General features: G+C 40.7%; 1 protein-coding gene across 1 annotated transcript in view; it reads left to right on the top strand.

The window, feature by feature from the left end:
• LOC116269516 (la-related protein 4B-like) overlaps nucleotides 1-27,809 on the top strand; it is a 98,875-nt gene that overhangs the window by 29,201 nt on the left and 41,865 nt on the right. Inside the window, exons 2-3 of the mRNA XM_031652569.1 lie at nucleotides 18,672-18,791; nucleotides 19,926-19,985. Of these exons, the coding sequence (XP_031508429.1) occupies nucleotides 18,672-18,791; nucleotides 19,926-19,985 (180 nt within the window). The remainder of the gene's footprint in view (nucleotides 1-18,671; nucleotides 18,792-19,925; nucleotides 19,986-27,809) is intronic.

Genomic DNA, 27,809 nt, shown 5'->3' on the forward strand with positions numbered 1-27,809 from the left:
TAGAGACAGTGTTTCACTGTATTGTCCAGGCTGGTCTCAAACTCCTGAGCTCCAGTGATCTTCCTTTCTTGGCCTCCCATAGTGCTGGGATTACAGGTGTGAGCCACGGCACTCGGCCTGTTTTATCTTTTAGGGCACAGAGTCTCGCTATGCTGCCCATGTTGGTTTTGAACCCCAGAGCTCAAGGAATCCTCTTGCCTCAGCTCCCTAAGTAGCTAGGACTACAGTTATGCACCATTGTTCTTGGAATATGTTTTATTTTTGTAGGTGAGAAGAAACATCAGAATTTTTCACTTGTGATGTCATGTTGGTGCTCAAAAAGTTTTAGATTTTGGAGGATTTCAGATTTCAGATTTTCAGATTAGTGCAGCTCAGCTTGTTTTCTGTCAGTGTTGAGTGTCAAGTTTTTTTTTTAAACTAAATCAATTTATGTATCATTTCAAGACATCCAGCATTGTATGTTCTAAAAATTGGAATGTGCTTTTTTCCCCATAGAAGAGTTGGGTACCTTCTGGGCATGGTTCTCTGACTCATTCTTAGGAACAAGTCTGCCTTCCTATTTGAGCAGCACAGGATTAAAGCAGCTCCGAACTGCTTCCCAGCTCTGACATTTTGCCACTCTAAAAAATGAGTTTGCTCACCACTGCCCCATCTTACTCTTTAAGTATTATGTATTTTCAGTTGAAAACTGTAGTTTTGTGATGATGAATTGGAAAACTCAGTAGAATATGATCTGTATTCCTTGAAGAAATGCAGGATCCGTTGGAAGGGTGAGGTGGAGAGAGACCTTTTCCACCCAGCAGAGTGAAGTGGTGTACTCTACAAGGTGCATTCCTGACAAGGAAGGCCCTGTGTGCTGTGCTGCCAATTCTGGCGTTTCCTCAGTTCAGGTGTATACCAATGCTACTGTGTTTGTCCATCGGCATTTTTTTTTGTTTTGTTTTCAGATGTAAATGAGAGGAAGCAAAGATTTTTATGGAGACTATCAATAATCTCAAGAAAATACATATTCAAAATGGAATTAAAGCTGTGCAGTAAGATAAGTTTATATATGCAATTCCTTAAGGTAAAAGTAAATTATAAAAGATTGAATCAGGCAGTTCTGCTCCTTGTCCAAAAGGTAAGATTGCATGTGAAACATCAAGAAGTTGCCTTTGCCTTCTATGGACTCTCGGTATACTTTGTTTGCCATCTGCGAGATCAGTCCATGGCTGAGAGATGGCATAAGTGAGCAGGAGTGCAGCAGTGAGCAGGTGGGTCTGAAGGATGTGGAAGAGTGGAAGTAGGGGACACTAGCAAGTCAGGAGAGGCTTCCTGGACATCCAGCACACATCCTGCCAGGTTAGGTTGAATCTTGCTTGTCCAGGTTGACCTTCTCAACATGAGAAGTAATTTCTAATGGAATAAAATGCTGATGGACAGAAAAATGGAGGTTAGAATATATTCTAAACAGACTGGACAAAAGAGGCAACTAGCTTTTCAACCAGGTAATTTAACATCTATATTAAAAAGATTTTAGGCTGGGCACAGTGGCTCACACCGGTAATTCCAGCACTTTTTGAGGCCGAAGTGGGCGGATCACTTGAGGTCAGGAGGTTGAGACCAGCCTGGCCAATATGATGAAACCCTGTCTCTACTAAAAATACAAAAATTAGCTGAGCGTGGTGGTGCACACCTGTACTCCTAGGTACTTGGGAGGCTGAGGCAGGAGAATCACTTGAACCTGGGAGGCGGAGGTTGCATTGAGCTGAGATGGTGCCATTGCACTCCAGCCTGGGCAACAGAGTGACACTGTCTTAAAAAAAAAAACAAAAAAGGTTTTATGTTTCCACTTCAACTTGAGGTTAAATGAAGTGAACATGCTGCAGCGGTGCCCTGCTCTGACTGCAGATTTTGGTTACGGTGCTTCCTGGTAGTCCAGTACTTGACAAGGAAGCTGTGTAAATTAGCTAAGCTTGTGTCCTAAAAAGATACTCCTAATGTAGTTGTCAACTTTTCCATTGGCTTTTCCCCTTGTGAAAGTGTGTGAAAAGATGTGGAAACCCTTCCTAAGAAGTTCTTTACTGGAAAAGGTACAGCACAGAATAAAAGCAAGAAGTGGTACTCTGAGGGCCATGATTTGCACTCCTGCAGCTTAGGGCTTGTGCAAAACAATGTTCTGTGCATTTGGTTTAGGTATTTTATTCAAGCTTCTTTATAACAAAGTATTAGAGTGGTGGTTTTTGAGTTTGTCAAAGGTTTAATGAGTAAAATGCTCTCCTAGCCAGAGAATGAGATGATCTAAACTCCAATTTTGGTGGTGGTTTTGTATTATGTTTTAGTAAGAATCCTAGCTAAAATGGTCTTTTCAAAAGATTGTACTCTCCAGAAGATAATGTCGTAGACCCAGTCACAGGCCTTGACAGTGGAGGGGACTGTTTTCCTTTTCTGTGTGTGTCGACTTAGTAGATATGTTCTAAATTTAAAAACGGGAGATTTTGAAAGTATGTTATTTGATGGTCTTCTCATGTAGGTACTTTTCCAGTCAGATCTTGCTGAAAAATAAGTTTTTGTATCTTGTGTCTGATTGTGTCCTTCTTAGGAGCAGAACCAACTCAAACTATAAATAAAACTCACATTTTCTCGCTGCTGATTTTTTCAGTAGAAGCACTGATGTACACTTATAAAGGAAATTTTACAAAATTAATCTTGAAATTTATTGGCAGCATCTCCTTAGGAATACTCCAGTGCTGAGTGCCAGTTTAAATGTATAATTAAACAACTACTCTACTGAGATTGGACACATTTCTTTTATCCGTCAGTATCTTTGAGTGACATGTTTACTATAAGAACATGAAATGAAAAGAATATCATAGAGACACTGAATCTTGAAAAAAAAATAAAAGACTAAAATAACAGTTTTGTTGGAAACAGCAGTCTGTTGCTCTATAAATGTTCCTACTATTCAAGCTTACAGATTCACTTGAGTATATGATCTGTATAAGGTACATGGAAGGAACAGAATAATCTGCCCTAAGGTGCTCTCAAATTATTCTGTTGTAAGATAAGAATGCATTTCAAATATTACGGAGTGGTGCTGGCAGCTGTGAGATATCCATATCATCCAACCAACAGTACAAGGCAGATGAGTGAAGAACTATAATTCCTATTATATTTTATTTTCTGCACTTCTCTATTTAGATATGGACATGTGGAAATCATAATGAAAGTTTCTATTAAGAAATATATCCTTCTGCTGGGCGTGTTGGCTCACTTCTGTAATCCCAGCACTTTGGGAGGCCGAGGCAGGCAGATCACGAGGCCAGGAGTTTGAGACCAGCCTGGCCAACATGGCGAAACCGCGTCTCTACTAACAATACAAAAAATTAGTTGGGTGTGGTGGCAGGAGCCTGTAATCCCACTGTAATCCCAGCTACTTGTGAGACTGAGGCAGGAGAATCGCTTGAACCCAGGAGGCGGAGGTTGCAGTTAGCTGAGATTGTGCCATTGCCCTCCAGCCTGCAAAAAAAAAAAAAGAGGCCAGGCGCTGGTGGCTCACACCTGTAATCCCAGCATTTTGGGAGGCTGAGGCGGGCGGATCACAAGGTCAGGAGTTCGAGACCAGCCTGGCCAGTGTGGTGAAACACCATCTCTGTAAAAATACAAAAATTAGACAGGCATGGTAGTGCGCGCCTGTAGTCCCAGCTACTCAGGAGGCTGAGGCAGGAGAATTGCTTGAACCCGGGAGGCAGGGGTTGCAGTGAGCCGAGATTGTGCCACTGCACTCCAGCCTGGGCAACACAGTGAGACTCCTTCTCAAAAAAAAAAAGGAAATATATCCTTTTTTAGCCAGGCTTTGTGACATGCTTCTGTAGTTTCAGCTACCTGGGGAGCTGAAGCAGGAGGATCACTTGGACCCAGAAGGCCGAGGCTGCAATGAACTGAGACTGGGCCACTGCACTCCAGCATGGGTGAAAAAGTGAGACCCTACCTCAAAAAAAAAAAAAAAAAAAAAAAAAGACATTCTTCTTTCTGATCCTAGAATGCTATGACTGTGCTTTTTATTATGTTTATTTTTTATTTTTGAGACCGAGTTTTGCTCTTGTTGCCCAGACTGGAACGCGATGGCGCGATCTTGGCTCACTGCAACCTCTTCCTCCCAGGTTCAAGCAATTCTCCTGCCTCAGCCTCCCCATTAGCTGAGATTACAGGCGCATGCCACCATTCATGGTTAAGTTTTGTATTTTGGGGTTTCAACATGTTAGCAAGGCTTGTCTCAAACTCCTGACTTCAGATGATCCACCCGCCTTGGCCTCTCAAAGTGCTGGAATTACAGGCGTGAGCCCCTGTGCCCAGCCATGATTGTGCTTTTAATGATTTGATTTAGCTTCTGTGATCTTTTTTTTTTTTTTTTTTTTTTTGAGGCAGAGTGTCGCTCTGTCACCCAGGCTGGAGTGCGATGGCCGGATCTCAGCTCACTGCAAGCTCCGCCTGCCGGGTTTACGCCATTCTCCTTCCTCAGCCTCCCGAGTAGCTGGGACTACAGGCGCCTGCCACCTCGCCCGGCTAGGTTTTTTTTTTGTATTTTTTAGTAGAGACGGGGTTTCACCGTGTTAACCAGGATGGTCTCGATCTCCTGACCTCATGATCCGCCCGTCTCGGCCTCCCAAAGTGCTGGGATTACAGGCTTGAGCCACCGCGCCCGGCCTGTGATCTTTTTTTTTTTTTTTTTTTTCTGATCAATTTATGTAGCTTTAAAGGGATCAAAGTCTGGATGGTAAACTGTTTTCTACAAATTATGTTTGGACATTGAAAGTAACACATTTTGACTTTTTCTAATTGATTCCCAAGGAGATTATATAGTACGTAATTAAGGCAATCTCTAAAGTTCTTAACAGCCCTTTTTCCTTATTTAGGTAAATTTCTATTTACTTATCTAGTTGAATATTACTAATTTTTGTAAAATGGTCTTAATTATATTGGAATTCTTGGAACACATGTCTGTCTAGGAGCATCTTGTGCTGTCCATCTCTGCTCATGTGCCATCCCTTAACTCATTGCTCCTAATCATAGACAATTAGAGTTAGAAGATAACTTAGCAAACTTTACAAACAAAGAAATGGAGTACTTAGACAACACTGTAGTAAAACTGCATGTATTTGAATGTTTCTAACAAAAGGAAGATCATCAAGGTGAGTTGTAATATATCATTGGTAGGATATGTATTTCTGTCCTGTTCTCAGTATCACTGTGTGCTGTAGATAAGAACACAGGGCACAGGGACACCTGTGTTCCAAGAAAAGGGAATAGAATGTGCAGAACATGGCAGGTAGAACAGGGAGTAATCTGTTGTAAGAAGGGAGTTCCTGACTTCAGAATACTGTTTTTAGATTCAGGAGAGAGGTTTTATATTTGGCTCCCATACAGTGCACTCTCATGGGAAATGTCTATTCTAAGGTCAACCCATAATGCAAAAATTATCCATGTGCTTGAAGATCCCCGTGTAAGGTACAATATATTTAATGTTATCACTGATGTAATTGATCCAATACCAGTTTTATTCTGGCATTAAATCAAATCACTGTTTTTGATGTATAAAAAGATAAGTATTTGGCTTATATTTAAGTACCATATTGTAAGAAAAAAGATGCTTATCTTTACATACTAAAATCATGATCTGTACATTGGTGCAGTGATTATTACCGTAAAAGGGAAGAAGGAATGAAGACGAGCTAGGGAAACTGTAGGTGCACTTCTCTGAGGTCGTGTTAGGGTGGAACATGCACCCACACGCAGGGATTGATAGAGTGAATTGCCTATAGCACTTAAATGATCTCCAAGCATGCATAGTTGAATAGCAAAATTATGTGTGCATTGATATAGCCTCACTGAACTTCCTAGCTTTGTGACTTTGAGTTATCCCCGATCTTAGTTTCTTGCTCTGCTAAATAGGCATGGAACCTAATTAACAGAATTAAGTCGATTTGGTAACATTGGAGAAAGCACTTAGAATAATCCTTACCAAATCCTTACCAAATTCTTTCTTTTTCTTTCCAGGTTTCTGATTCAGAGACAAGTAATTTGTGTTTCCACATTACCCTTTCGTACCAAAAAAGAATTTCACGCTGTTTAGGAAATGCCTCTTTATTTTGATTTTCTTAGAAATTATCAAGTTCTGAAATTATTATTATTATTATTATTTTTTTTTTTGAGACGGAGTCTCGCTGTGTCTCCCAGGCTGGAGTGCAGTGGCGTGATCTCGGCTCACTGCAAGCTCCGCCTCCCGGGTTCACGCCATTCTCCTGCCTCAGCCTCCCAAGTAGCTGGGACTACAGGCGCCGCCACCACGCCCGGCTAGTTTTTTTGTATTTTTAGTAGAGATGGGGTTTCACCGTGTTAGCCAGGATGGTCTCGATCTCCTGACCTCGTGATCCACCCGCCTCGGCCTCCCAAAGTGCTGGGATTACAGGCTTGAGCCACCGCGCCCGGCCCAAGTTCTGAAATTATGATTTTTGCTATTATTGGAAAATCCGATGAGTTATGCCAGACACATGCACCAAAGGGAGGCTCTTAACCTAGTGGTTTATTACTTGGGTTGTTTCTACTTTTCGGCTATTATGAATAATGTTGCTTTGAAAATTCACATACGGGTTTTCAGGCAGATACATGCTTTCAGTTATCTGGGATATATCCCTAGGAGTAGGATGACTGGTCGTGTGGTAACTTTGTGTTTAACATACTGAGAAACTGCCAGACTTCTTCCCCTGGTGGCTGCTCTGTTTTACATTTGTACCGGCAGTGTGTGAAGACTGTAGTTTCTGTATGTACTTGCCACACTTGCTATTACCTATCTTTCTGATAATAGTCATCCAAGTGGATGCCAAGTGGTATTTTTGTTTTAATTTTCTGTATTTACTCCATTTTATTTAATTTCATTTCAAAGTGGTATTTTGTGTTTTGATTTGTATTTCCCTCATGACGAATGATATGGAAGATCTTTTCATGTGCTTGCTGGCCATTTTTATATCTTCTTTGGGAAAATGTTCATTTGGATCATTTGCCTTTTTTTTTTTTTTTTGAGATGGAGCCTCGCTTTGCCGCCCAGGCTGGAGTGCAGTGGCATGATTTTGGCATACTGCAACCTCCGCCTCCCAGGTTCAAGTGATTCTCCTGCCTCAGCCTCCCAAGTAGCTGGGATTACAGGCACCCACTGCCATGCCTGACTAATTTTTGTATTTTTAGTAGAGACCGGGTCTCACTGTGTTGACCAGGCTGGTCTTGAACTCCTGACCTCAAGTAATCTGACTGCCTTGGCCTCTGAAAGTGCTGGGATTACAGGCGTGAGCCACTGCACCGAGCTCTAATTTGCCAATTTTTAAGTTGGGTTATTTGTCTCATTGTTGAGTTTTAGGAATTGTTTATATATTCTAGATGTATGTCCCTTATTGGATATATGATTTGCAAATGTTTTTTTCTCATTCTTTGTGTTATCTTTTCACTTTCTTGATAGTGTGATTTGAAGCGCAAAAGTTTTTCATTTTGATGAAATCCAGTGTATTTTTTTCTTGCTGTTTATGCTTTTAGTGTCATAATTAATAAACCATTACTAATACAAGTTTATGAAGATTTACTGCTGTTTCCTTCCAAGTCGTATTGTTTTAGCTTTTACATTTACTTCTTTGGTTCATTTTGCCTTAATTTTTGTGTATGTTGAGGTAGGAGCCCAGCTTCATTATTTTCATGTTGACGTTTAGTTGTCCCAGCACCATTTGTTGACAAGATTGTTCTTTTCCCCTCAACTGGTCTTGACACCTTTGTGGAAAATCAGTTGTCTATAAATGTAAGGGTTTCTTCTGGACTCTCGTTTCTATTGTATTGATTGATCTATGTGTCTGGTCTGTGCTAGTACCATGCTGGTTTGATTACTGTAGCTTTGTAGTAAGATTTGAAATTAGGAAGTGTGTGAGTCATTCAATTTTAGTTTTTCTCAAGATTGCTTTGGCTATTCTGGGTCCCTTGCATTTCCATAGGAATTTTAGGATCAGCTCAGCAATTTCTGCAAAAATAAATAAATAAATAAATAAATAATATCTATCAAAAAAGTGAATTTTGATAGGGATTATATTGAATCTGCAGCTTAATTTGGGGATTGTTTGCATTCTAAAAATACCATGTCTTCCCATCCGTAAACATGGTATGTCTTTCCATCCATGAACATGGGCATCTGTCCTTGAGAACTAGGTTTTAAGGGTTTGTATTAGTGGAGTGATTCTCAAGCTTTTGGTCTAAGGACCTCTTTATGCTGTTAAACATTACTGAAGATGTCTAAAAGCTTGAGTTTATTATATGGTTTGTCTCCATGTATGGTTTATCTTTATCTGTATTTACTATGTTAGGTATCAAGAATCAATTAATATTAGAAATATACATTTTTAATAATAACAAACCCATTAGGTAATATAAGTAACATTGTTTATGAAAGGTAGCAGTATTTCCCAAAACAAAAAATAATTTAGTGGTAAGAGTGGCATTGGCTTTTCATGCTTTGTAAATCTCTTTAATGTCTGACTTAATAGAATCTTGGCTGGATTCTTACTGCTTTTGCATTTCATCTCTTAGTACTGTGTTATTTTGGTTGAAGTGTGTGAAGGAAATCTGGCCTCAGGTAATTTATTTCATTATTTTAGTAGTCATTTCTTACAAATGAATATTGGGTATTCTTTGAATGTTCTTTGATGCTATACCAAAACTCCACTGTGGTTTTGTCCAGAGAATGAGAGCGAAAAAAGCAAAGAACATCTTTGCATTATTTTGAGAATGATTTGACTTTGTGGCCCCACTGGAAGGGTTTCTGGGTCTCTGGACTATGCCTACACCACACATTGAGAACCATTGTCTTAGTGAACAGGACTGAACAGTGTAGTTTCACAAGAAAATTTGCTCACGGAATTGCACTTGATTAATCTGTATTGAGAAACAATAGCAAAGCGACTTAGATGCTTCTCCTGCATGGGCAGCAGTGCCCTTTCTGTAGGAAAGATGACAGGGGACCTTGGACTCAGCAACTGGTGGAATCGGCAAGCTGGATGTTTTATTAAGATGTGTAATAAAAATAATACGTTATTTAAAAAACTGAGACTCTGGGAGATGAAACGAAGTAAAAAACTTAATCACACATTGTTAGTCTTTTGGTATATTTTCTTCTAGTTTCTTGTAAGTACTTACAAAGTTTGTTGTGTGAATTTTTATAAACATATTGCAACTTTAGTATCTACAGTTTTGTCTTTTTAAAAAATCTTTATGCAATTTTTGTGACTATTTTAAGTAATTGTAACATACTACATTAGTTTTTGTTTTTTTGAGGTGGAGTGTTGCTCTGTTGCCCAAACTGGAGTATAGTGGTGTGCTCTCGACTCACTGCAGTCTCCACCTCCTCAGTTCAAGTGATTCTTGTGCTTCAGCCTCCCGAGTAGCTGGGAATTTTTGTATTTATTTTAGTAGAGACAGGGTTTCACCAGCCTGCTTGGGCAGGCTGGTCTTGAACTCCTGACTCATGTGATCTCCCTACCATGGTCTCCCAAAGGGTTGGGATTACAGGCATGAGCCTACTTTCTGTGTTATTTCCACCTTTTTTTTTTTTTTTTTGCTAAGCTGCTGTGAACATTGTTAATAAATTTGTTTACACATTTAATATTATTTCATTAATACAAATTTTAAATAGAAATAAGCATATGAAGTCTTAAGTGTGTACTGATAATATATCCAAGTTGGATTTTCTTTTACTTATTATTGTGGACAATTTTATATTTTATGTTATGTTATGTTATGTTATGTTATGTTATTTTTTGAGACAGAGTCTTGCTCTGTTGCTCAGGCTGGAGTAGAGTGGTGTGATCTCGGCTCACTGCAACCTCGGCCTCCCAGATTCAAGCCGTTCTCCTGCCTTAGCATCCCGAGTAGCCGGGACTACACGTGCACGCCGCCACGCGCGGCTAATTTTTTGTATTTTAGTAGAGATGGGGTTTCACTGTGTTGCCGAGGCTGGTCACCACCTCCTGAGCTCAGGCAGTCCGCCCGCCTTGGCCTCCCAGAGTGCTGGGATTATAGGTGTGAGCCACCGCGCCCGGCCTATTGTGGACAGTTTTGAACACATAGAAGTAAAGAGGATACTATAGTGATCCTCAATTAACCAGTCGTCTGGCTTTAGCTGCCATCAGCTTGCAGCCATTCATATGTTTTTGTTTCTTCTTGCCCCTTAAACTTAAAAAAAATATATTCTTAAAAAAAAACATATTCTAAAGCAAATTCCAGATGTATATCTTTATTCATGAGTCTTTTAGTTTCTAGCTCTTATAAACAAGACCTTTTGTAATAAATATAACAATACTGTGATTGGAACTCAATAAAATTAATAGTAATTTTATCATGTCTTTATTACCTAGGCAACCTTCAAGTTTTTCTATGTCAAAAATGTTATTTTAAACCTACTTTATTTGACTCAGAATCCAAACACAGTTCTTACATCACATTGGATTATTTTGGTTAAGGCTTTTCAATTCTGTGGCAATAAAAATAGCTCTCCTTTTAAATGTCTTTTATTTGCTATAGAAATGAGGTCGTCTCTCTTGCCCACGTTTTGGATTTAGATGATGGCTTTGTGCTGGTGTGATTTAACATGTATTTCCCTAGAATTCCCTTTAAACTGGGAGTAAGATCTAGAGGTGTGATTAAGGCTCTTTTTTGGCATGAGTACTTTGTGGATGGTAGCCTTTGATCACGTCAAAAATATAATGCCTAGAGGCCCAGTTTTAATGATAATACTGAAAAATGGCTTCATTCAATGTCTCACTTAACCATTTGGAAACCTCCCATCAGTTCTTCACTTGATAATTTTAGCAGACACAATGATTATTGACTTCATTATTGTATTAGGTATTGGGATATTTTTATTTTTCTGATCCTGTCGTTCACTCCCCATTGACTGTGGTTCTTGCTCTGATCAGCTTTTTGTTTATTCGGAAATGCAGTTCATCCAGGAACAGCAGCTTGAAAGAATTGTTATTCTTTAGTGATCTTGGGAATAATGAGTGGGTGTCCTGCAATCCCAAGGCGAGCAGTGTGGTGGTGGTGATAGCTCTCATGATCGCTGCCGACTTGTTTTCCATTCATTCTTCCTGATCCTGATGTGGTCCCATGCATGGCTATCGGGAATCCCTCCCTTACTTTGCTGTGGCCTCTGTGTCTTCCTGATGGGACCAGTTGTCTTCATGGCTTCCTGCTTCATGGTAAGATGTCCCAGGCTCATCTCAAATTGAGGAACATTGTACAAAGTAATTAACTAGTACTCTGGAAAAGTGTAGATGAATAAGGCAAGACTGAGGAACTGTGATGGCTTAAAGGAGACTCCATGGAAGGACAGCTACGTACACCATGAGGTCCAAGATCAGAGTCCAGAATAGGAAAAGGAAATCAGTGGTAACAGTGGTGTATTGCAAAGGAAGCCTGTACTGTAGTTTAAAAAGTCACACTTACAATTTTAAAAAATGACCATGTGGAGTTTACTTAGCTTCTTTAATTTTGTATTCATATCTCCTTTTATGTTGAAAATCTGTGTACCTAACATTAAGGAAATTCGTATCAACTTTATCCTGTTCAGTGTGAATATGTGTAGGCATGTATATATACAATCTGTAAAATAAAATAGCTTCAAAATAATAATACCAACATTTACCTCAAAAAACAAGCCTACTGAGTACATTTTAAGATTTCTTGGTGTGGCCGGGCACGGTGGCTCACTCCTGTAATCCCAGCACTTTGGGAGACTAAGGTGGGTGGATCACATGAGGTCAGGAGTTCAAGACCAGCCTAATCAACATGACAAAATCCCGTTTCTACTGGGGGGGGGGAAAAAAAGCCAGGTGTGGTGTTACACACCTGTAATCGCAGCTATTCAGGAAGCTGAGGCACGAGAATTGCTTGAGCTCGGGAAGCAGAGGTTTCAGTGAGCCGAGATTGTGCCATTGCACTCCAGCCTGGGCGACAGAGCAAGACTCTGTCCCAAAAAAAAAAAAAGAATTTTTTTTTTCCTTGGTGAATTTGTAGGATTTTGTGTGTAAATAGCTGTCCTTTAAATTAACAATAATTTGGCCGGGTGTGGTGGCTCATGCCTGTAATCCCAGCACTTTGGGAGGCCAAGGTGGGCAGATCACGAGGTCAGGAGATCGAGACCATCCTGGCTAACACGGTGAAACCCTGTCTCTACTAAAAATACAAAAAATGCCGGGCGCGGTGGCTCACGCCTGTAATCCCAGCACTTTGGGAGGCCGAGGCGGGCGGATCACAAGGTCAGGAGATCGAGACCACGGTGAAACCCCGTCTATACTAAAAATACAAAAAATTAGCCGGGTGCAGTGGTGGGCGCCTGTAGTCCCAGCTACTCAGGAGGTTGAGGCAGGAGAATGGCGTGAACCCGGGAGGCGGAGCTTGCAGTGAGTCCAGATCCTACTACTGCACTCCAGCCTGGGCTACAGAGGGAGACTCTGTCTCAAAAAAACAAAACAAAACAAAATTAATAATTTTTCTCTAAATCATTATGTCACCTACCTGACATATAGTTGTTTGTTTGAGATGGTGTTATATTTTTAAGATTGCCTTGTGTGTCTAGAAAGACCATAATGACTGTTTAATCATGCAACAAACATTTCTGGTGAATATGAAAAGAAATTTTTAGAAACTGAATTAAGAGAGTTACGTTATCCCAAGTGTTGAACAAGGTTGATAAAACTTCTTTGTTAGACTGTAGCTTTGACAGATGAGGTTAAAAATATGTTACTAGCATAGAGGCCACAGATAGGAAGGGAGAACATACTTACCCTCTCTGCTTTTTAAATAAAGAGACGTTAAATAAAATCCTCCTGTCCAATTCAGTAAGGCCTGCGAGAGGTGTAAGTCTCTGGCAAGTGTGGAGCCTGCCTTTAACTCCTTGGTCTGTTGCGTGGAAATACTTTGCTTTGGCTGGAGGATTCTTTTCTCCCCTTGAATTTTTCCCTTTACAATCTAGAGATCTGCTTTTTGGCCATGCCAGGAGGCAATAATTGATATATTTTAAGTCTCAAAATATTTTAGGTCTCTTGAACCAGTAACAAAAAATTTGTTATTTATTGAAACAGTTGTCAATGCTTGTATCATTCTTTAAATCTCATTCTAGATTCACATGTTAGGTAAGTTTAAAAAGCATTAAAATGATACATTATTAACTGTTTAAATGAAGTGACTATCAGTAATCCCTTCTGTTGGAAAACTTTATAAGCCTTTTTTGAAAAACTATCAGATTAGTAATTAAGAGATACATTGGTGTAAAGTTTACTTTTTTTAATAGATAGGATGCAGAGTGTTCAAATCAGGATCACTGTGTTGTGCTGAGACCGTGGCGTGGTTACTTTTTTAACCTTTTACTATAGAAAATTTCAAATGTACAAAGGTAGAATAGTATAGTGAACTTCCTTCTCTCAGGTGGAAGAGTAACGATGAACCTCTGGGTCTCTGCCCCACATAGTACTTGGAGGAAAATTTCACACATTGTATTATTTTCCCTGTAAATATTTCAATACACATCTCTAAAAGACAGGGTTTCCTTTTTGTTAAACATAACCACAACATCATTATCACATCTAAGAAAATAGACTCATTTTTTAGTATTTTCAGTTGTCCTGTTACTGTTATTTCTCTGATTATCTTTTTTCTTTTTTAGTAGTTGGTTTGTTCCCTTTATCCAAGTAAAGCCATAGTCTGACTGACCAGCGTGTGTCTTACATCCCTTTTTGTGTTGAAGAAGCCAGTTGTTCAGAAACTTCCCACTGCCTGGAATCCCTTGGTGGTTCCCTGGCTTTTGTATTTGCGGTTAGTTTGTAATAAGATTTAGGGTCATGGTAACATTTTGATTTTTGTTGTTGTTTTTTTTTTGCAAGACCACTTCATATATGGTATTGTTGGTATTTCCATCAGGAGGTATGTAAATTCCGATTGTCTAAAAAAAATACAAGTATTAAAGTGTTATTTTAATTGTTTTTTATTTTTCCTTTTGGCTATCATAAGAATCTTAAAAATCTGGAAGTTAATGTTGGTAAAAGCCTGTACAGCACCTTCCATGACTTGCCCATTGGATTGCTAAGCTATTAATACGTCTTTACTTTCTGGATTTCGTGGTTGTGTGAGAATGGATGTTTAATGACATATAGGTTTCTTTTGCAATGGAATCCATCTGTTCTTTTGTAGAAAACCACCTCAGGGAGTGGGAGCTACTCCCCCTGTGTGTTACTTCAACATCACCTAGAAGTATTTGCTCAAGTTTTTCAGAATCATCTGCATAGTTAAAAAAAAAAAATAAAAATAACAATAAAAAGTTGAACTACAAAATTGCAAAATCACAGTGTGTTCCAGGGATTCTTCAGTGCGTCTGAGGCCTAAGAGCCAAGGACCTAGAATCTCAGTCCAGATGTTCCCGAAATCTGTGTCTTCTAAAATTTAGTTACTCACATTTTGTTTTCAAGATCGTTTTGAGTCCTGATAGCATTTATACTAGTACTTAATATATTTCTTTAAATTGATTCTTTTCTTGGTTTAATAAAGAGGTTGGTACTGCACAGACATAAAAAGAAGATAATATACATTAAAATGAAGGTACATCTGTTAAAATGTAACATTGTCATACGTCCCATATTTTGGAAAACAGCAACCTCTGTGAAACATTTATTTCAAACATTTTTTCTGTGCTAGCTTACATTTCCAGCTCTGTTTGATAGCATTTAGATGTTTTTGTGATTGATGATACAGTTTACACAATTGGATGAGATTGCCTTTGATCATCAGATTATTTCATTAACAAGGTTTTTGAGAATTTATCACAAGCAGATTATGGTGAATAGGGAGCTCCACTATATCTTGAAAAACCTGTATGGCTACTTAGTAAGACAAAAATACGTACACTTTTAAAGGTATTTTTTTCTGACAGTCTGACGTATGTTTTCAGATGTATCTAAAAAGATACCTGGGTTAAATAAAAATATTTGTCTTGTTTGGGAAGCAGTGTAGCTTGCAGTGAAAAGAAATGCCTTGAAGTCAGACCTGGATGTCTAGGAATCCTCAGGATACGGGATTGCTACAGTTATCCCTTCTGATCCTTTTGAGACAGAGTTTCACTCTGTCACTTAGGCTAGAGTATGCTTAGGGGTAATCTCGGCTCGCTGCAACCTCTGCCTCCTGGGTTCAAGTGATTCTCCTGCCTCAGCCTTCTGGGTAGCTGGGATTACAGGCACCTGCCACCACGCCTGGCTAATTTTTAGTAGAGATGGGGTTTCACCAGTTTGGCCAGGCTGGTCTCGAACTCCTGACCTCAGGTGATCTGCCCGCCTCAGCCTCCCAAAGTGGTGGTGATCCAGTTACTTCTTACGTTGTTTGGAAAAATTGAGTGAGATGTTATGTGTGAAGTTTAGTGTCTAGACATTGGATTGAGTAAATGCTTCATGAAGAACCACTTCAAAAAACATCATTTCTTTCAGTGTCATTTCAACATTATGAGAAAGAAGTCAATTCCTGGCCAGGACTACTGTCTGTGTGGAGTTTGCATGTTCTCTACATGTCTATGTGTTTTTTTTATGGGTATTCTAGTTTCCTCCCACATCCCAACGGTGTGCATGTTAGGTGGATATGCGTGTCTGCCTGGTCCCAGTCTGAGTGAGTGAGTGTGGGTATGTGTGTGAGTGGCCCTGTGATGGGATAGTGTCCTTTTGGGGCTGGTTCCCACCTTGCTCCTTGAGCTGCTGGGATAGGCTCTGGCCACCTATCATCCTGAACTGGAATAAGCAGGTTGGGAAATGAATGAATATAAATTATTGTGAAACAAAAATTCATAAAGTCTACTATAATAATATAAATGTACAACGAATAAAGTGCTCAGTGAGCCTGCCTTATTTGTCATCATTAGTTTGTTTTTTAACTGCTTGGTGGTACGAATATTCTTTTTATATTTTTATTTTTTGAGACAGAATCTTGTTCTGTCTCCCAGGATGGAGTGCAGTGGTGCGATCTCAGCTTACTGCAACCTCCACCTCCTGGGCTTGGGTGGTCCTCCTATCCCAGCCTCCCAAGGAGCTGGTACTACAGGCACATGCCACCACACCCAGCTAATTGTTGTATTTTGTGTTCAGATGGGTGTCGCCCTGTTGCCCATGCTGGTGTCCAACTCTTGGGCTCAAGCATTCTGCTTGCCTTAGCCTCCCAAAGTGCGGGATTACAAGCGTGAGCCACTGTGCCCTGCCATAATATTTTTACAGTTTTCACTTTGCAAGCATTTATTCCTTGGTTGGTTAAATCCAGTGGTGGTTACATCACCACTGTGACCACTGTCACTTTCTGACTCACCAGAAATTAGGTACATAATTGTCTTTCTTGTTAATCTTTTAAAAATGTGTGTGGCTCATATTTATTGCCATTTGAAAATGTTAGAAGGAGTTTTGGGTCTTTATTTAGAAGTTTGGTGATATTTTTGTGACTGGAAATATGCTGTAGGAACTTAACACTTGTTTGTGCCTGTGGTACAATTGATTTTGCTACACATCCTTTCACTTGAAGTCAGTTTCCAAGAACCTATTGATGATGTTAAGTGAGGACACTTAAATATATCTAAATTTAGCATTCATCAACAACTGTTTTTATTTCTGGAGTCCTATTAACTTTGTAATTTTCTGTGTGTGTGTGTGTGGTGTGTGTGTGTTTTGAGACAGTCTTGCTCTGTCACCCAGGCTGGAGTGCCGTGGTGTCATCTCAGCTCACTGCAACCTCTGCCTCTCTCAGATCCAAACAATTCTAGTGTCTCAGCCTCCCGGGTAGCTGGGACTACAGGCATGGCCACCAGGCCCAGCTCATTTTTGTATTTTTAGTAGAGATGGGGTTTCGCCATGTTGGCCAGGCTGGTCTCGAACTCCTGGCCTCAGGTGATCCACCTGCCTTGGCCTCCCAAAGTGCTGGGATTTATAGGTGTGAGCCACCACAACTGACCTTTTTTTTTTTTTTAATTGTGTGTACATGAGGTGTTCTGATATACGTAGTGAAATGGTTACTAGAGTCCAGCCCATTAATATAGCCATTACTTCATGTAATTTTACCCTTCTTTTGTGTTGCTAAAAGCACCTAGACTATACTCTCAGCAAGTTTCTGGTGTACAGTACAGTATTACAGCTGCAGGCCTCGTGTTGTACATTAGATCTCCAGACTTACTCAGCCAAAATATCTGTAACTTGGTACCCATGACACGGATCTCTTCATTTCCTCCCTACTTGCTAGCCCCCTGGTAGTCACCATTTTTTGTTTTGTTTTTTGTTTTGTTTTTGTGAGACGGAGTTTCACTCTTGTTGCCCAGACTGGAGTGCAATGGCACTGTCTCAGCTCACCGCAACCCCTGCCTCCTGATTTCCAGTGATTCTCCTGCCTCAGCCTCCCGAGTGGTTGGGATTACAGGCATGCACCACCACGCCCAGCTGATTTTGTATTTTTAGTGGAGACGGAGTTTCTCCATGTTGGTGAGGCAGGTCTCGAACTCCTGAGCTCAGGTGATCTGCCTGCCTCGGCCTCCCAGATTATGGGCTTAAGCCACCGTGCCTGGCAGTAGTCACCATTTTATTCTGTTTCTATGTATTTGACTTTTTAAGATAGTAGCTTTCACATATGAGTGAGATCTTGCAGTATTTGTGTTTTTGGGCTGGCATGTTTCACTTGGCCAATATCCTTCAGATTAACTCATGTTATAGCATACAACGGGGTTTCCTGCTTTTTAAAGGCTGAACAGTATTTCATTCCATAGCATAGACAGACATATACACATCACGATTTCTATATCCATTTGTCCGTTGATGGACAACGAGGTGGTTTCTGTGTCTTGACTATTGTGAATAGTGCTGCAATCCCCATGGGGGTGCAGATATTCTTACGAGGTGGTGATTTCATTGCCTTCGGGTAAATACTCAGAAAGGATCATATGGTAGTTCTATTTTCAAATTTTTGAGCAACCTCCATACTGTTTTCATAATGGCTGCACCAATTTACATTCCCACCAACAGTGTGCAAAAGTTCTGTTTCTTCCATGCCCTGTTATCTCTTGTCTTACTGGTAGTAGTCATTCTGACATCGTGAGGTGAAATAGCATTGTGGTTTTATTCTGCAACTCCCTAATAATTAGTGATGCTGAGCACTTTTTCGTATTTCTGTTGCCATTTTTATGTTGTCTTGGGAAAAACTCCTATTCATGTCTTTGACCATTTTCTAATCAGGTTATTTATTTTTTGCTATTGAGTGGTGCAAGTTCCTTATGTATCTTGGCTATTAAGCCCTCAATTTTCTGTTTTTTTAAAAGACTTGAGTTTTCAGGCACAAATGGGTTTATTTGTGTCAGCACGTGGGTTTCCAAGTTTCCCGGTGTGGTCATCTTCACCAGAATGGTGTGAAGAAGAAACTTACTTATTTAAAAAATTAAGTTCACTTCTTGGTAAGTAAGGTATGCATATGGGCAGACTTCTTTGAACTTTTTTAAATTCAGAGGGATAAACGTGTGTGCTGGAAAACTCAAGGATTTTAATTTTATTTAAATAATCATACTGTGCCCTTCAAATGACCTGTTTAATGTCTTTGCCATTTTACAGCATCCTGAGGTTAGCATCACACTTCTCCCAGTGGAGCCCATGACTTCTGATCAGGACGCTAAGGTTGTGGCTGAACCGCAGACGCAGAGAGTCCAGGAGGGCAAGGACAGTGCTCATCTGGTGGGTGCTGTCGAATGGGGTGGTGGGGAGTCCATTGCTATTTTGATAAAGGATTCTCTACTGGAGTTAGTAAGGGGCTCTCAACGGGAACACTGGCACATCTTAGGATCTGCATATGGATATTAGAGTCTTGTAGGGGAGAACAGGTTTCTTACTCATCTGAGGATCATGGCTGAGACCCCCGTAACAAAAGACAGATGAACAAGAGAAAAGCATACACGTGTATTTAGTAATAAGTTGTATGTGACATAGGAGCCTCCACAAAGGAAGAATCCAAGAAATAGGGAAAACTGTGTTTTTTTTTTTACGGAGTCTGATGCAGATGTTGCCAGTGTGGAGAAGCATGATTGGACAGAAGGGATGTGACTTAGAGCTAATAAACTGGAGAAACTTAGCAAGGCTGGTGTGTTCAGGTTTTTCCTGACATCCCTGTGTGAATTTCCTCCTGGTACAAAGCAGGGCCCCTCTGGAAGGGTCTTTAGGGGAATGTTGGCTGTGTTATGGCCTGCTTCGAGGGAGAAGGGGTAAGGAGAATTCTTTCTAGTTTCCTTGGCCTGATTCTGCTGTTTCCTCAAATGTCAATGTGCCGTATTTTTGGGGGAGGAAGTCCTGAGCCCCATCAGTCTGAAAAATGTATAGGTAGCTTTGTAGAGGAAACTATAAGTAGTAGGTGATAACAAAAACAAAATTGTTATAACTCTAGATACTTACAGCCATTTATTTTTTAAATCGAGGATATGTAGTGATTTGTAAATACTTTAATAACATTATAGTCACTATAGTAGGATGTACTTAAAGAGTTAGGATTTTAATATAAATTTTTTTGACTACTTTTGTTCATTTAAAAATTTTATGTCAAGCGGTAATAAAGTTCCAAAATGGCTTTGAGAAAAGTAGCTTTTCTTAGTTTTCCCAAATGAAACTACAAAGAACTTTATCTATGATGTTCATTCAGAATTTAAAAATTTTAAGCCTCCTACCTTCTGAATATCTTATGAATTCACAAATTTGTCATGTAAAATGTGCATTTCTCAGTGGGTTTAGTTTGGCCCTATTACTGTGGTTTGAAGACATGTGTTGTTGTTTTTTTTTTTTAATGTTGTACTGATGTTGTCTTTGTTTTCAACTTTACAGATGAACGGTCCTATATCTCAAACCACTTCTCAGACAAGTTCCATCCCACCTTTGAGTCAGGTAATTTGATTTTGAGATTAATCACAGATTGTTTAATCACAGTCAAGGCTCAGAGATACTTCCTTAAAAAAAATGTTTATTGTAACAAAAATTAGAAAATGTAGATATTTCTCAAAAAGTTGTGGTCGGGGATCCATTCATCACCACACCCCATGGGTATAGTAACTGTCAATACTGTATGTCCTTACTAGCTTCTGTGTGTGTCTGTTTTGTGTGCAGTTCTGCAAACAACAGCATACCATTTAGATGAATTTATTGTCAAATATTAATCACAAAATTTTTATTGTGTCGTTGATAATCTGTTGTATGTATATGATTAGCTTTCCGTTTTGGTAGCTTATGTTCCTTAAACCACACAGATTGAATAGTAAGCTTTTACTCAGAAAATTTGTTTCACATTTTAGCTGTGGTTAATGAAAGAATAAGGAAGTAGAATTCATTGGTTTTTAAATTCTGCCTTTCATCATTTGCATATGCATATATAAAGTGCTTCAGAGAGCTACTACTCAAAATTCAGTTTGATGGAAGGATCTTATACATTGCATAAAATTTAAAAAGTAAAAATTTTTTATGTAAAAAATAAAAATTACAATAAATCTCATCTATTTCCCCCATTATAAGCAGTTCATGTAGGAATTAAAGGAGGAGTTGGATTGTTAAACTAGTTTTTTTTTTTTTCCTCAGTTAGAGACGAGGTCTCACTGTGTGGCCCAGGCTAATCTTGAGCTTCTGAACTCAAAGTGATCCTCCCGCCTTGGCCACCCAAAGTGCTAGGCTTACAGGCATGAGCCACCATACCCGGCCAGCTTTTAGCAAAGAAGAATTTTAAAAAAACAAAAGACACCTTCCAAATTATTCTATTTTATAAATTTATTTTTTATGTAAAATTTTTGTGTATTCTGTTTTTACATTAATTTTTTTATTTTATTATTATTATTATTTTTTTTTTGTGACAGTTTCCCTCTTGTTGCCAGGCTGCAGTGCAATAGTGTGATCTCAGTCACCGCAACCTCCGCCTCCCGGGCTCAAGGGATTCTCCTGCCTCAGCCTCCTGCGTAGCTGGGATTACAGGCATGTGCCATCACGTCTGGATAATTTTGTGTTTTTAGTAGAGATGGGGTTTCACCACATTGGTCAGACTGGTCTTGAACTCATGACCTCAAGTGATCCACCTGTCTCAGCCTCCCAAAAGTGTTGGGATTACAGGCATGAGCCACTGTGCTTGGTGCACACTGATTTTTTAAAAATGAATTTTATAATATTTTAAAGTCATTTTAAATCCAAACATAAGACCTTTGGTGGTCTAAGAAGAAAATTATATAAGACATAAATTAGATATCCCTTGAGTATAAATCTTTAAGGGAGTTAGTTTGTTTCAGCAAGTTCCAGTTCTCTCCATGGTTGACTTTCAGTCCAACATAATATTCAGACATCCACCTATTGCAGGCATTGCTATGAATGTTTTCTAATTAGCGTTGTTCATAGTGCACCTATGGGTGTGGAGAGTTACGTGCTTCATAGTTGACCAGGAGTTTGCTTTGGTTTAGTGATTAGGTGGCAGGGCTCAGCCAGTTGTTATGATGAGCACGTGAATACATTTAGCAGTCAGGGTTCAGGAACCAGGCTATTTACAGTTTAGCCGTTCCATTAAAGTTGAGTAGGAGGAGACTTGCAATAGAGATACCCAAAGAAATACCTGAATAATTCAGGAGCAGGTTTGCATTTATCCACTGGTACTATTTAGTTGCATTTATTATACAGCTTCCTGCCATCTCCAGAAAACTTACTGAGTTAGTAACTATTTACAGGTTTAGCCAAAGAATACAAAAAAGTGATCTTTATTAGACTGTAAGGATATGGTTTCCCTAAGATCGAGACCATCTTGGCTAACACGGTGAAACCCCGTCTCTACTAAAAGTACAAAAAATTAGCTGGGCGTGGTGGCAGGCGCCTGTGGTTCCAGCTATTTGGGAGGCTGAGGCAGGAGGATGGCCTGAACCTGGGAGGCGGAGGTCGCAGTGAGCTGAGATCGTGCCACCACACTCCAGCCTGGGTGACAGAGCGAGACTCTGTCTCAGAAAAAAAAAAAAAAAAGAATATGGTTTCCCTATTTAATATGAGAACAGTATATTATAATGAGTTACTTGATTGTCAGAATTACTCAAATTTGTGTACATGTGTTTTCTCCACTAAACTGTAAACTTCTGGTACTGTGTTCTGTTCATTAAAAAACAAAACTTTATTAAAGTGTAATTTGCATTCTGTAAAATTCACCCATTTAAAGTATGCAGTTGAATTATATTTAGTAGATTTACTGAGTTCTGCAATCATCACCGTAATGTAGTCTTAGAACTTTTACATTACCCCAGTAAATCCCCAGTCCACTCCCAGGCCCACTTATAGTTAGGCCCTGTTTCTCAGCCAGCGTTGGGCAGTCACAAACATGCTCTGTGTCTCCGCATTCTGTTCCCTTCTGCTCAATGCGTTGTGTCTGGTAGGCAGGCAGGCAACTAGTACTGCCTGCATAAAATTTGACTGTCCATCCATTCAACAAAACTGAGTGCAAGTGATAATGATGGCTAAGAATTTTCTGTGGAGAGGTTGTTCAGATGAGCGTGGGATACACATGCCTTCAAGGAACCCTAACACTGCATGCAAGGTTGCATGATCATATTGTGTGTGAGCCTTAGGTACAAGATGAGCATACACGTGGAGGTGGGAGGCGCTGAGACATAGGTGAGTCTAGAGGAAGCACTCTTTATCTTGCCCCTAGTCAAGCAAGATCATTTTGAATGTTCTCACCCTGATGTAATAAGGATCTACTAATTTGAAGTGTATCGTGCTAATAGTTATGATTACAGTACTTTGCGTTAAGTTTCCCTGAGTTCCAGGCAGGGATAGTGATGAAACTCTCTAGTCCCTCAATATTTCAGAAACGTGAAGGAAACTAGGACGGGGAGCGGTCAGAGGGATGGAAGGAAAACCAGAGGACAGTGTGGGGTGGAGATAGAGGCAGAGAGGCTGACTCAAGTGAAGTGTAGTAAGGTACAAAGCGAGGGGTCAGTTGTGACCTTAGCAAGAGTATTTTCCAGGACTGATAGGAGCAAAAGCCAGACTGCAGTGGGTGAGAGACAGGAGTGGTAGACACAACTCAAACGGTGACATTCCTCCTAAGATCTTGACTTTGAAGGTAAGGTGATAGATAGCGAGAAGGGATTGAAGGGATTTTGAGGGTATTTATGATGAAGAGTGACCACTGGCAGTGGGCCACTGCGATGGGTTCTCCTTGAGGAAGAAAAAAACAACCCCTTGCATTCAGCAACAGTGTCATTTGGTTAAAGGTTCTTTACCTTCCCTGTTAGGGCCACAGACTTCATCTATAGCAAACGTCATTCTCGGCAGCTTTTTGCCCCTCCTGAAGCCCACTCAGGGACTCCAGTTCTTATTCCTGCGTGTGACCAGCCAAGCAGCTGCTTTTCCCCTGGAGACACTGCATCAGCCTGGAAACCATTTTCTGCTGGAATGATCCAGTTGTGTTTTATCATAAATCAACAGCAGGTTTGAGAGAGGAATGTGAGTGAATGATGATGTTTAAGGAACAAATAATATTAGATAGAAGTGTTTATGTTAAATTACTTCCTCAAAAGAAAAATGCAAAGTCACAGCAAGTCTTCTAATCATAGTGTGAAACTGGGAAGGTGAAATTGGAACTCTAACTCATCCTCATACTAAACTCTATGTACAGTTCAGCAAATCATCTATATCAAAATGATTATTTATTTATTTATTTTTGAGACAGTCTCACTCTGTTACTCAAGCTGTCTAGAGTGCAGTGGTGCGATCTCTGCTCACTGCAGCCTCCGCCTCCAGGGTTCAAGTGATTCTTGTGCCTCAGCCTCCTGAGTAGCTGGAATTACAAGCATGCGCCACCATGCTTGGCTAATTTTTGTATTTTTCGTAGAGATGGTGTTTTGCCATGTTGCCCAGGCTGGTCTCAAACTCTGGCCTCAAGTGATCTACCCGCCTTGGCCTCCCAAGATGTTGGGATTACAGGCATGAGCCACTGCACCTGGCCCAGAATTTTTTCTTTTTTTAAAACTCCTTTACAGATGGTGATAACAAAAAACTTTCATCCCTTCCTTTATCAGTTTTCAAAAAAACCACCTTTGCCTTTTGATGACACAGCTTCTGAATGAATATTAATTAGCAATCCCGATTAATTATTGCAGGCTTATATTTTAAATAAGAGTAGGCTTCGCAATCAGAAAGCTTGAATTTCTATGAAAATATCCAACTCCTATATTTGTACATAAGTGACACATGGCTGCTCTTGGCATGATATCTTGCAGGTTAAACCTTTTGGCAGGTTGTTGCCACCTTGTCAGTCTGTTTTAAGAAAAGACTTGGGCCGGGTGCAGTGGCTCACGCCTGTAGTCCCAGCACTTTGGGAGGCCTAGGCGGGCAGATCACCTGAGGTCAGGAGTTCGAGACCAGCCTGACCAATATGATGAAACTCCGTCTCTACTAAAAATACAAAAATTAGCCGGGTGTGGTGGCGCATGCTTGTAATCCCAGCTACTTGGGAGGCTGAGACGGGAGAATCGCTTGAACCTGGGAGGCAGAGGTTGCAGTGAGCTGAGATAGCGCCATTGCACTCCAGCCTGGGCAGCAAGAGCGAAACTCTGTCTCAAAAAAAGAAAAGAAAAGACTTGACTGGGTGTAGGGGCTCACACCTATAAATCCTAGCACTTTGGGAGGCCAGGGTGGGAGGATTGCTTGAGCCCAATTCAAGACCCCATATCTACACAGAAAAAAAGAACAGGCATGGTGGTGCGTGCCTGCTGTCTGAGCTATTCAGGAGGCTGATGGGGGAGAATTGCTGGAGCCCAGGAGGTCAAGGCTGCAGTGAGCTGTGATTGCATCACTGCACTCCAGCCTAGGTGACAGAGGAAGACACTGTCTCTAAAAAAATAAAATAAAAACAAAAGACCTCAGAACTTTCCTTAAGGATGTTGGTACAGTTTCCTGTCTTAGAAATACGTTTGTTACTATGTTAGGAAGTGTAAAGCTGCCTTTACTTCAGAATGATTTAGTGACAAAACAAGCCTTTTACCCCCAGAGTGTACGCACGGTTCTTGGTCTCCTGCTAACTTCCCAGAACTTGCCCCAGGATGGAGGATACTCTGACCAGATGCCCTCTTTTGCTCTTAGAATATATTCGTGCTGAGACGGAGTAGATCCTTTTTAATGTAGGATATTTCTTTTTGATGACATAGTATTGTAGCATTTTGATTGTAGCATTTTGGCCATTGACAGAAGGAATGCTTTCTATAACACACACCCCTGATCTTTTTAGCTCCAAGGCATATTTAAAAATAGAGAGATTTCTTCATTCCCTATTTGGCTCACTATTCTTAGTTTTATCCTTGTGTAAATGAGTTCCATGCTGCTAAAACTTCTTTTGTTGTGGGAGTGTGACAGATGTAATAGTAGTCTTTCAAGGCGCTGGGATCAGTAAAAACATCTCTTGACTTAGAACATTTTGTAATTTCTTTTAAAAAAATTAGTAATTTTACTGCTTAGTATTTGCATCATTTAGAATATGACAAATAGGTTTTTTGCAAACTCTTTTTCATTTTGGGATTCAGTTTAATTGCTATTAAGGCATTTTTTTCAATAGTAGATTTATAAATCAACTTTGTGTGGCAGTACCATGCAAACAGTTGTACTGAGAGAATAGTCAAATCCCTGGGAGGAAGCGGCAGATGTGTCGGAGTCCGCTGCCTGGCAGCTGGCTGCCTTCATAGGCCCTGGTGTCCTTACATATGTATGGGAATACAACACACACAGCTATGTGCACAGATCATAAAAGTACAACTCAGTGTATTTCTGCAAAATAAACACATGTAGGTAATCCACTGCCAAGATCCTGAAACAGCCCTGTGAGTTTTGGCAGCAATTTGAAGACGTGTCGTGATTATAGAAATTGCGAAAATAGGAGAAATGTGTATCTTCAAATTAGGGAACTTGTGTGTATGAGATACTTGAATCACGCAGTGGTGTCAAAGTTTCTGAGATGGTCAGGCTGCTTCAGTCTTTGTTTGGACTTCTCATCTCATGAAGCCCGTGCTTCTCACCTGGGCAGCTGTAGTCACTCCTCACTGGTGTCCCCAACCCACCCTTCCTTTCTAACACAGTGGCCAGAGGATCCCTTCAAGAAGGCCAGGTCAGAACCTGCCACTCCTGTGCTCAGCATCACAATCAGCCTGAGTCCTGGCAGGGCCCTTCACAGTCTGGCACCTGTCCTCTCTGACTCTGCTGGCCACTGGCTCTCCCCTGGCACACTGCTCCAGCCCCAGTGGGCTCTTGACCCTTGACCATTCCAGCATCATCTTACCGCAGGGCTCTCTGCCTCAGCTGGTCCTGGCATGTCCCTTTCCCAGAAGTGTTTGAGGCTTGTTCTCTTACCTTTCTCAGTCTCAGCCTCACCTTCTCAGCGAGTCCTATCTATCCACATCCATCTCCTCACTTCTGGCTTGCCTCAGACCCTTTACGTGTAGCAGTGAGCACCTTCTAACAATGTTAGGTATTTGTTAGATTTAGTGTTTGTCTCCCTGGACTAGAATGCAAGCTCCATCAAAGCTGGGGTTTGGTTTTGTTCATTGGTGTATCCCAGTGTCTTCCTGACAGGTAGGTGCTCCATGAATGTCTCCAGTATAAAAGAATGTATCACATATGGTGGTAATCACTGCAGATTGTCATGGCTCTTACTGTGTACTCTGCTAACACTTCAGTTTACTCATTAATTCCTGTTAGCCCTACACCTGTCTTACCGCTAGTTACTGTTTTCCCCATTTTACAAATGAGAAAACTGAGGCACAAAGCCGTTTAAGTAATTTATCTCCAAGATTACTGAACTAAAAAGTGGTAGAACCAGGATTTGGACCCAGGCAATCTGGCTTTGGAGTCTAAACTCAAGAGGAAATACTTTGTATTTGGCACTGTTATTTCGTTTAAAAAGATAAACAAGAAGGAAATAAGTTAAAACACCCAGCTCTTTCAGCCATCTGAAAGGCTTTTCAGAATTGTTTGTTTTGTTTAGTTTAGTTTGTTTTTTTAGAGACAGGGTCTTGCTCTGTCACCCAGGCTGGAGTACAGTGGAACAGTAATAGCTCACGGCAGCCTTGAACTTCTGGGCTCAAGTGATCCTCCTGCCTCAGCCTCCCAAGTAGCTGGGACTACAGACACGCGCCCTCACACCCAGCTAACTTTTAGTTTTTATTTGTAGAGATAGGGTCTTGCTGTGTTGGTGAGGCTACTTCAGATATCTTTAAGACTGTTCCCCCATCACAGGCCCATCACATTTGCCCTCTAGGAGGGCCGAAGTGTCTTGGTAGATGAGCACTGGGGGCCTTCCACAGGCTTGCTGCCCAGAGCTGCCTTGGATCTCTGCTCCCCACATCCGGTGCCTTGCTCCTCAGTTACCCCAGCTGTGGCTCGAGTGGGCCCAGTGGTGGCTTGAGCTGCAGCTCCAGAAGGTACAAGTCATAAACCTTGGTGGCATCCATGGTGCTGATTTTCAGGCAAGAAGAATGCTATAGAGCTGTGGGGCAGCCTCCACCTGGATTTTACACGATGCTGTGGACAGCCTGGGGCCAGGCAGGGACTCATCACAGCAGCAGAGCCTGTACGCAGGCAATGACAAGCAGAAATTCGGAGTTGAACCTGCTGCAGAGAAGCCCCACCAAGGGCATTGCCTAGTAGAGTCGTGGGAGTGGCCTGAGAGCCTTGAACTGTGGAGCTGCCAGCTTACAGCATCAGCCT

This window comes from Papio anubis, chromosome 11, assembly GCF_008728515.1.
Source record: "Papio anubis isolate 15944 chromosome 11, Panubis1.0, whole genome shotgun sequence".
In the NCBI taxonomy this organism is placed as follows: domain Eukaryota; kingdom Metazoa; phylum Chordata; class Mammalia; order Primates; family Cercopithecidae; genus Papio; species Papio anubis.